Genomic DNA, 11,120 nt, shown 5'->3' on the forward strand with positions numbered 1-11,120 from the left:
TGCTCCACTTGTGAATGTTAGTGCCTGATCTATATATCTTGCAATTGGAACCTGGGCATAATACACATAAAGATTAGCTTTATCACATTTATACAAACTATCTTTAAGAAAAAATCATTATCACTATAGAGAAAACATGTTATTTAGTTGAAAAATCATTAACATGAAGAAATAAATTTGTAAATTAAACTTACTCTTTCTTTATTTGTGGTCTGACAATCACCAATTTATGGTATGCTGAATACATGTAGTTGTATAGGAGATGAAGATCAGAAAACATATTATCTTATATTACACAATTGTTTCATGAAAGCTTGAAAAAGGAAGTCAATAATGTCATCCATGACTTTGAAGCATTTTGCACTCCAAGATTTGCTGAAACACAACACCCAAATCAGAATTGAAAATCCAAATGCATTTCCCATTCCTATTCCCACGTCCCACCATATATCTTTGTCTAATACATTTTTGTTTTTTTCATCATCGTTGGGAGACATAGGATGATTTCTTGAGCATGACACATTCATTTGTAGGCCACATAGATCTGAATTGTTGGAAAATGATGAGGAATCAAATGTCATCATTTGTCCTCCTTGTGGTATCCTTCCTGATAGGTTATTATGAGACACATTAAAGTAGCTCAAATATGTGAGATGTTGCAGCTCAGATGGAAGTGTTCCAAACAGTTCATTTCTAGAAAGATCAAGTGATTGTAGTTGTAGCATGCTTCCCAAAGATTTTGGAATCTTACCGCTGAAATAATTTCTTGAAACATTGAGAATTAGCAATCCTTTGAGGGATTGAATATCCCAAGGTATTTTGCCTGATAAATTGTTGTCTGATAGATCTAGGCATTTTACTAATCTCAAAATTCTCCCATACTCCAGATTCTGTCCTTTGTTCCTAATGATTATAGTATCTATATAGTCCCTGTAACCAATATTTGTAAAATTCAATTCAATAGTTTCTGTATTTTCTGTCTGATTTGCCATTGCACTCAAGTTCATAAAGCCATTGGGAATAACGCCTGAAAATTTGTTGCTTGACATATCCAATATCTGGAGATTTTGCAAATTTGATAATTTTGTGGGTATCTGGCCAACAAATTTGTTAGATTTTAACACTAAGACATGAAGCCTTTTCAGGTTGTCAATCCAAGTAGGAATGCCCCCACGAATATTGTTATTCCTGAGATCGAAGATTTCCAAAGAAGTACAATTTACAAGGGATGATGGTATGTTCCCTTTTAGCCCATTGAGGCCTAATTTCAATGTTTCTAGAGAATTCATCTTCCCAAATATATTTGGAATTGTGCCCTTGAAATTATTATTTTCTAGATCTAACACGGACATCTCAAAACACTATTCTAAACTTTGGGGAATCTTACCACTAAGCTTGTTATTTGACAAGTTTATAACATGCAAATTACTTGACTCACAAATAGAATGTGGAATGGGTCCATCAAATAGATTTTCTGAAAGGTCCAAAAAAATCACGTTTTGTAGAGAATGGGGAATATTTCCTTGCAACTTATTATTATGCAAATCAATAGCTGAGTTGGCATTAGAACCATGTTCAAATGCAAGCAGCCTATTAGGTAAATTGCCTACAAACTGGTTATAAGAGAGGTTGAGATAATAAAAGGGCATAGAATCTCATAACCAATAAGGAATATTTCCACTGTGTGAGTTTCCAGACGAATCTAGAAATCCTAAGGAGTATTGAGTTGAAATAAAATCTGGAAAATTCCCTTATATATTACAAGATCCCAAACCTAAGGATACAAGTCGAAAATTGGGAATATAAGAGGCACTGACTTTTATAGTCAACATATTCCCTGAAAGATACAATTCTTGAATATTGGGTATAATATCAAAAAGAGAAAGTGGGTAAGTTCCACTTAAGTGGTTGAAGCTAAGATCAAGAACTATGAGCTTGGTGAGGTTACTGAAGAAGGTTGGGATTGTACCATTCAAACAATTAAAACTTAGGTAAAGATGTGTGAGTTTTGATAGCCTGTCCAAAGATGTTGGGATGGTTCCACTCAAAGAGTTAGATCTCAAGTCAAGATGTGTGAGCTTTGACAACTCACTCAAAGATGTTGGGATGGTGCCACTCAAATAATTATAACATAGAGCAAGAACTGTGATCTTTGATAGCTTACCCAAAGATATTGGGATGCTGCCATTTAAAGAGTTAGATCTCATGTCAATATGTGCGACCTTTGATAACTTACCCAAAGATATTGGGATTGCACCATTCAAAGAGTTATAACTCAAGTTAAGATGAGAGAGCTTTGTTAGCTTTCCCAAAGAATTTGGAATGGTGTCACTCAAAGAGTTAGAACTCAGATCAATATATGTGAGCTTTGACAACTTATCCAAAAATGTTGGGATGGTACCACTCAAAGAATTATGACTCAGATCAAAATATGTGAGCTTTGACAGCTTAATCATAGACATTGGGATGATGCCACTCAGAGAATTAAAACTCAAATCAAGATGCATGAGCTTTGTAAGTTTAGCCATAAACATTGGAATGGTGTCATTCAAAAAAATTGAAGACAGATCAAGATATATTAAACTGGACATATAACCAATCTCTCTCGGAATATGACCAATAAACTTTGAGCTGGACAAGCTTAAATACCTCAAATTACTGAGCTTGTAAAACTGTGAAGGGATGGGAAGAGAAGGGATAAAGGCATTCTCACTCAAGTTCAAGCTCTCCAGATGGCGTAGTTGGAATAGTTCCCCACGAAGTTCCCTCCACGACATGAATGGCGATGGCATGATGACGTCATGAGGATTCCAGGAGGCATTAAGGGAGTGAGGACTCAGATCTAAGGAAATGATGTGGGCAGTGATTGGGTGGCAGCTCACTCCTTCCCATGAGCAGCAGTTAAATCCCTTCCAGGATTGCAGTGTGTAATGAGAGGAAGTGAAATCAAGGCCCTCTTTGAAAGCTAACAAGGCATTTCTCTCATCTACATAACATGCAGAGGAGCAGGGCAACATTGCTACTACTGATAATAACAATAACAGGAAGACCATCTTCATCTTCATCTTTATCACAGATGAACCAACACTTGTCTGTACCTCCAAACAAACTTGCTCTTTCTGTGAAAATAATAGAAGAAACTAAAGCTGATTTATAATTGCATTTCTCTACGTTGGGAGAAACTCATCCATTCAATTTCTACAACTGTAGATGCAAATTTGTGGTGTTCACTAAAGTTATGAATTTTCACATTTGCTCAATATATGTTGGATAAAGACTAGTTCCTACTCTTGGAGAAAGCTTTGCTAGCTTTTCTTCTCACATAATTAATAAAATCTGAACACGTAGGATGGTATTAATTTTGTTGTTTATGATAGGCATCATGATAGTGAAAAATTTAATAAAGTGGGCTTGCTATGTTGTGACTTTAGTCTAAATGTCACACAATTTCTTTTCAAACAAATATCTAAAGTGGAGAAGTGGATAAGGCTTTTCTTAAGATAATCATAGCATATTTGTTAATATATTTTATTCAATCATTTTAGACGTTTTGATTTCTTCTATGTAATTATGCAACTTACTTAACTTTACAAATGTTTGAGAAATTTGTTGTGTTCAATAAAGTTGATAAATTTCCACACTTGTTCAAATTTTGTTGAATATAAGACTATTTCTTATTCGATTTTTTGTTTACAATTTTGTTGATTTTTCTTCTCACAAAATTAATACAATTTTTTTCTATAACATTTATATAAATATCTTTCAATCATTTTAATGGGGAGGAATTATTTGCACCCAAAAAAATGTTATCCATCTAACTATTGAGATGGATTTTATTTTATGTCAATCAACACATAAGGTGGTATCATTTTTTTCATTTATGAGAAGGTACCATGATAGCGAAAATTTTAATAAAGGTGGGCATGCTATAGTTGTGACTTTAGGATAACTCTTATAAGACTTTTTTAAAGTAAATATCTAACATGTAGAAGTGTGAAGTGACATTTTTAAGCTAATGATGACATCTTATTTAATCATCTTAGACATTGTTCAATTTCTTCCAAGAAATTATGTAACTTCTTCTCTTTCAAATATTAGAGAAATTGAATATATTCTAGTTAACAATTTTTTTGATATTCTTAAATAAAATTAGCGAATAAATTTTAAAACATTTATAACATGTAGAACACATTTTTAAAAAATATTAAAAAAAAAAAAAAAAATTACATGAGAAAATTTATGGAAATTTTAGTTGGAATTATAAAGAAATAAAATAATTTCTTTTCTTTTCTTTATTAAAATTGAGGTTTATAAATGTTATAACTAATTTAATCTAATTTAGAATTGTGTCAAATCATATCGATGAATTTGAGAATCGAAAATTAAAAAATATGATAGTTGATTTCAATTCTCAATATAGATGGTTATCCATTGTTTGAATAATAATTATTAAATTTTAACTCAAAATTAATTAAAATTAGATGAAAAAATAAAATAATGATAAAATATTAATTAGGACCTTTTTTAGGACTTGATGAATTGATGACCCCATTAAATCTGATTAATCATTGAAATAGTATTTTGGACTTTAATACATGTTATTCAAATTTATGAACTCTAGGATGCTCCATGTGATTCACACAAGGAAGACTAATTTTATACTTAGAATGCTAGGAAGTAGATTCTAATTACATAATTTTGATCGTCATATGTGAAATGAGGATAACACATTAGAGAATAAACCTAGAGGACAAGGGGATTTAGAAAGTTTGACCAATTACACCACAAATAATTCAAGGTATCATGATAGTGAAAATTTTAATAAAAGTGGGTCTATTATAGTTGTGACTATAGTCTAAGTATTATATATAATTTTTTAACATAAATATTTATTTTGTAGAAGTGTGAAGAGATTTTTTTTTAAGATAGTGATATATTTTTGTTAATATTGATATTTAATCATTCTAGATATTGTAGCTTCTATAGTTTACTTTGTTAAATATAAATATTTGAGAGATTTGTGGTATTCACTAAAGTGAAATAAATTTTTACACTTGTTCAAAGTATGTTGGATAAATACTAGTGTCTATTAGTTGTTTTACTATTTTTCTAGTTTTTCGTCTCACAAAATTGATACAATTCTTTTTATAACTCATTCACAAAGAATATTGTTCAATCATTTTAATGGCTTGGAAATATTTCCATCCAAGTGAATGCTATGAGTGAATATCATCAATCTGTCTATTAAGATAGATTTTATTATAGGTCAATTGACATATAGGATGGTATCAGTTTGTTTTGTATAAGAAAGTATCATGATATTAAAAAAGTTAAATTAAAAGTAGGCTTGCTATAACTGCAACTTTAGTCTTAGGCTTGCTATAACTACAACTTTAGTCGAAGTCATAGATTTTTTTTAAAAGTAAATGTCTATCATGTAGAAGTATGAAGATGCCTTTTTTTGGTGAATAGGCAGCCATATCTATTAATTTAATAAAGATTTAATCTATTCAAAAACAATGTAGGGGGATACAGAATCACCCCTCAAAGTTTTATGGACAAAGCCTGAAAAAGCTAAAAACACAGGCAGTGCCTAGAAACTAAGCATAATTAAACATATCTATTACTGCTAAGTGGCTAAAGCAATTCCAGTGGGAGGTAGAGATGGTTCTTTGTCATTTTTAGGACCCCATACATCAACAAGGTCAGGAGCATCATTCAGGAGGGTCCAACCCTCATCATCAACAACAACAACCTCATTAGTATTCTCAGTGTCACGAACACAAGAGATGGCCAGAGCTAGGTGAGGAAAAGCCTTGGATGAACTAGTCCAATCAACAACATCTCTAGTGGGCCACCCACTACCTCTACTAGAAGAAGGAGCAAAGCCACCAATACCCCACCCACTAGGAGATCTAGAGGATGAGCATCAATGGTGGAGTTCACAACCATCAAATTGGCAATGAGCCTGAGATATCATGATTTAAGAATGGCGAGAAGAAGAACTATGCCCACAATATCACCCATGTGGAGGTGACTGACCTCATCATGGGGGGAAGATTAGGAGGCACTTTGGCAACCATATAGTGGGCATTACCCCAATGATTAAGAAGCACTTGGAGGTGGGCCACCTCAAGGGCGACCAAGTGTTAGCTTGAACCTAGATCTGAAGCATGACATTATTACATGTATACAATCTTTAGCATAAAGAAAAACTTGAGTATCAATAGAGTTGTGAGAATATATAATTAAATTTATGTCTTTCAATATAGAAAAGATAATTCCCATCCTGAATGCATGCCAAATTTGGGTGAAAGAATGAGGGAAACTAGGACCTAGTCCTTGAGCAAAGCCATGAAACAATTATGGCCTAAAAGACTTGAAGAAATCATGAATCCATCTCCAAAAAGATTCAGCCCTTTGAAAAAACCAAAAGAGGTGTATAAAAGTCTTTGGATGCCCACATAAAGGGCAACGGGGATCCAAAACACCCATGTGCCGTAGGAAAGAGCTAAGAGGCAATCCTTGGAAAAGAATACACCAAGCAAAATGTGCAAGTTTTTTGCTCCATAATGGCAGACCAAGCACCAAGAAATCTACATCGCCAAGTGGTACAAGTCAACTACAAGTGCCATCTTAAATTCAAAGTCAACACCATGGGAAGATGCTAAGAGAACCATCTATAACCTAGAGAGGGTTTGTAGAAGGTGAACGATGTTTGGGGGTACCGCAACCAATCTTTTCACCAGGGCCTCACAAGGTGGATGCCCAACTTATGTATCATCTTAATGGGCAGAGTAAATAAGATAGTATCAAATGTCTGTCAATCGGGTTGAATGAGTTAGTACTACACTCGAAGATGCACCCAAGAGCGAATGCTCATGGACACTTTGGAAAAGAGATAATTAGGAGTGTAAAATCTTTTATTTAGTCATCTTGTATGTTATGGTTTCTTGCATGTAATTATGCAACTTACTTCACTTTACAAATATTTAAGAAGTTTATAGTGTTTGCTAAAGTTACATATTTTTTACTGGATAAGACTAGTATAGATCCTATTTATTTTATGGCTTTGCTAGTTTCTCTTCCCACAAAATTAATACAATCTTTTTCAATGACCCATTTGTGGAGAATATTGTTGAATCATTTTAATGGGGATAAAATATTTACATCCAAGTGAAATTCATGGCATTATCATTCATCTAGCCATTAAGATGGATTTTATAATAGGTAATTTTTTTACACTTTCAAAGTATGTTAGATAAAGACTAGAATCTACTATTTATTTTACGACTTTGTTGGTTTTTCTTCTCATAAAATACATCCAATCTTTTTCTATGACTCATTCATAGAGATTATTTTTCAATAATTTTAATTTCAAGACGAAATATTTCCACCCAAGTGTCATGTCATGTCAACATAATTGATCTAACTATTAAAATGGATTTTATTATGTTATCTTATCCTAAGAAAAATCACTACTATAGTAGGCCTAGTTTTATTAAATTTTTCGATATTATGGTACCTTCTCATAACCAAAAAATATGATACCAAGTCCTATATGTCAATTGACCTATAATAAAATCCATCTTAATGGTTAGATGGATGATAATGACATGAATTTCACTTGGGTGTAAATATTGTATCCCCATTAAAATGATTTAACAATATTATCTACAAATGGGTCATTGAAAAAGATTGTATTAATTTTGTTGGAAGAAAAACTAGCAAATCCATAAAATAAAAAAGCAAAAATTAGTCTTTATCCAACAAACTTTGAACAAGTTTAAAGGTTTATGTAACTTTAGCGAAAACTATAAATTTATTAAATATTTTTTTACACTTGTTCAAACTTTGCTGGATAAAGACTAGTTTCTGCTATTTATTGTATGGCTTTGCTAGTTTTTCTTCCCACAAAATTAATACAATCTTTTTCAATGACCCATTTGTAGATAATATTGTTCAATCATTTTAATGGGGATAAAATATTTGCACCCAAGTGAAGTTCATGTCATTATCATCCATCTAACCATTAAGATGGATTTTTTTATATGTTAATTGACACATAAGACTTTGTATCATATTTTTTGGCTATGAGAAGGTACCGTGATATTGAAAAATTTAATAAAAGTGGGCCTACTATAGTTGTGATTTTTTTCAGGATAAGGATAATGATAGAATCTTTCTTAATATTTTTTGTTTAATTATCTTAAATATGTTTTGATTTCTTCCACGAACATAATGCAAGTTCTTCACTTCACAAATATTTGACAAATTTGTGGCGTTCAATAAAGTTACATAATTTTTTTACACATTCAAAGTATGTTAGACAAAGACTAGTTTCTACTATTTCTTTTACAGCTTTGCTGTTTTTTCTTCTCATAAAATACATACAATCTTTTTCTATGTCTCATTCACCGAAAATATTGTTCAATAATTTTAATGGAGGAGAAATACTTCTAGCCAACTGAATGTCATGTCAACATCATCGATCTAACTATTAAGATGGCTTTTATTACGCCGAGAGGCATAACCTACAGTGGCATTATATAGGGGTCATCACCAGTAATGATGTAAGAAAAAAGAAGTGGTTCGTATTCTTCCAGCTATGTATATTAGAACTGATAAAAGAAGAGTGGAGCTAAAAAAGAACTGCTTAGCATTCCCACAGTTACAATCGTAACATATGGAATTTGAAGAGCCTTATGAAATTTGAAGAGCCTTGCATCAACCTTTCAAATCCCGATTGACAAGCAATTGTAATACAAATTTGCAAGGTGCGCTTAAATCTCCATGATCTTTTATTTTATTTTAAAAAAATTTCATGTTAGGATTGCATCCGCTTTAATTTTAGGGGTTTGAAGCAAAATTTGTCTGTGTAATCATGAATTAATCGAAATTCAGGCTTGCATCAATTAAAGATTCTTTTATTTGATCAATCATGGATTCCAATAAAAGTTGTTTGATCAAGTATTTGAACAGAGTCGACATTTCTTTTCGCTTTCACAGGAAGATAAGATGAAACTTGTGTTGAATGAAAGTCATATTCCATATCAGGCTAAAGCGCTTAACCCATCCATGCAGTCACAAGGTTAGAAATTTCCTTTTAGGTTTTGGAAAATAATCTCTCGACAATGTGTAATCTCAATTATGTTAGTTTTAATTTTGATTTGCCCAGGGGATTGGAAGGAAACCAAAAGCTTCTATATTGGTCTCGAATTTTCAGAAACGAGTGGCGACCAAAAAAACAGATTTTACGAACCAGTGGCCCTCAAACGGTATGAGTCGTCCTCATGTCTTCTCTCAATTTTATTTTTAGGTTTATTTAGACCAATTGCAACATTACCTGGATCGATTTGTGTGAAGCTATCAATAAAAAATAAGCCATCGTTGAAGTTTATTCAAACATTGTGCTTTTATTTAGAATATGTATTATTTTTGGTGCTAATAAAACAATTCTATAAAACATCCATCCTTTCAAAAATAATATTATAGTTTAGGGTTCTTTTCTATGCTCTGTATTCTGTCTCTTTATTTTCCATGAGAGAACATTTCTAACATATATCAAAATGATTTATTTTGAAGTGATGGTTCTTGATGTAGTTTTGATGTAGTTTTGTTAGGTATTTCAGAGTAGAGTTGGTTACAGGTTTATATTAATTAGTATATCATGAATCTTTGAAGCATTCTTCTCTACAACAACTATTTAGCATTCCTCGTAGCTTGAAAAGGAAGATGCTTGCATAAATTACTAACAGATTTTCTAATATAGCTTCTTCCATTCAACAATGGCTTCACAAGCATCTTCATTACAGGCTATGTTCGACATGAGTATAATGATAAAGCATCGAAAGTCCTCGTACAAATGCAAAGAGGCAATGTTAAACTTAATCGGTTTATATTTTCAAGTGTTCTTGGAGCATGCGTTGGTGTTGCAACTGCGGAAGAGGGAAAATAAATCCATGCAATTATAACAAAAGTAGAATTAGCATATGTAATGTAAAGATTCATTCCATTGCAAGAATAGTTCACACGTTAGAAATAATCTCATGACAAGGTAAGCGTAGTGGAAAATCATCAATTCCGTTTATAGAAAACCATTTATTTTTATTGACTTGCTTGCTGATCAATATGTACAATTGTTTCTTGAACCGTCAAATAGTGTCTCTTTTTTTTTAACCAATTGAATAGGAATATTTAATTCTTTGTGAAAAGTGAAATAATCAAAATCTGCACCAATTGTTGATCAAGTAATATACAAGAATATCTCCTCCCAATAAAATTTCTGCCATTGCATAACTCTTTATATCAATGGAGGAATCTTTGGAGCTGTAGATTTTTCCTTTAAAGAAACGTTTTGTTAGAAGTTACAAATGCATGTGAAGTGGAGAATATCATTTGACAGTTACAAATGCATTAGAAAGTGGAGAATATCAAATGATATCAAACGTATGGAAGTTTAAAAGCTTTTTGATTTCCCTATTTCAAAATGGTAAATTAATTTCAATTTGAATGGAAGTGTAATAGTTTCTGGTGAAGAGTATGAAATATTTAAGTTTAGTGATGTTTGATTTAGCAATGCAACTAGTAAATACGGTATAGGAAGTTAGGTTTGAATTTTAAAAGAGGAAAAATCTCATTATACAGTTTGGTGTGTTTTGCATTGTCTTGTTACAAAGTTTGGCATGTTTCCCATAATAATGGAATTGGAGGTGTTGTTACAAAGATATGATATGATGTGTTTATTAGTTGAAATTTTTTTGAAGTATAATAAAAATGAAGTTTAGATTAAAAAAGTAAGGAAAAACTTTTAATTTTCAATTTAGAAAGATGAAAAATAATTTTAATATTTCTAAATTTTAAATTTTAATTCTAAAAATCAAAGTTACATGCATACACAAATAGTTCAAAAATAATATATAAATTTCTATTTGTAATTAGAAAGATCAAAAATAATTTTTAAGTTTCTAAATTTTAAACTTTCTAAATTCAAAAAAGTAAAATTAATATACAAACAATTCAAAAATAATATATAATTTCTAATATATATAAAATATTTATTATTAAAAGTATTTTCTAATTTATCATAGAAATAATTTTTTCTAAGGAAAAATTTTAAT

At 31.4% G+C, this 11,120-nt stretch overlaps 3 protein-coding genes across 3 annotated transcripts; 1 reads left to right on the top strand and 2 right to left on the bottom strand.

Annotated features, from left to right (window-relative positions):
• Nucleotides 1-269: 269 nt before the first annotated feature.
• LOC131874557 (probable leucine-rich repeat receptor-like protein kinase At1g35710) lies at nucleotides 270-3,183 on the bottom strand. The gene has a single exon (XM_059218000.1). It carries the CDS (start codon nucleotides 3,063-3,065, stop codon nucleotides 1,752-1,754), a length of 1,314 nt encoding a protein of 437 aa, XP_059073983.1. The 5' UTR covers nucleotides 3,066-3,183; the 3' UTR covers nucleotides 270-1,751.
• LOC131873926 (putative receptor like protein 25) lies at nucleotides 282-1,352 on the bottom strand. Its single transcript, XM_059217103.1, has one exon. It carries the CDS (start codon nucleotides 1,350-1,352, stop codon nucleotides 282-284), a length of 1,071 nt encoding a protein of 356 aa, XP_059073086.1.
• Nucleotides 3,184-8,566: 5,383 nt separating the features above from the next.
• On the top strand, nucleotides 8,567-10,151 carry LOC131874462 (uncharacterized). Its single transcript, XM_059217851.1, has 4 exons — nucleotides 8,567-8,777; nucleotides 9,010-9,091; nucleotides 9,179-9,278; nucleotides 9,773-10,151. The coding sequence occupies exons 2-4, from the start codon at nucleotides 9,019-9,021 to the stop codon at nucleotides 9,972-9,974; spliced, it is 375 nt and encodes a 124-aa protein (XP_059073834.1). The 5' UTR covers nucleotides 8,567-8,777; nucleotides 9,010-9,018; the 3' UTR covers nucleotides 9,975-10,151.
• Nucleotides 10,152-11,120: the final 969 nt, after the last annotated feature.

The sequence above is a fragment of the Cryptomeria japonica genome, chromosome 3, assembly GCF_030272615.1.
Source record: "Cryptomeria japonica chromosome 3, Sugi_1.0, whole genome shotgun sequence".
NCBI lineage: Eukaryota > Viridiplantae > Streptophyta > Pinopsida > Cupressales > Cupressaceae > Cryptomeria > Cryptomeria japonica.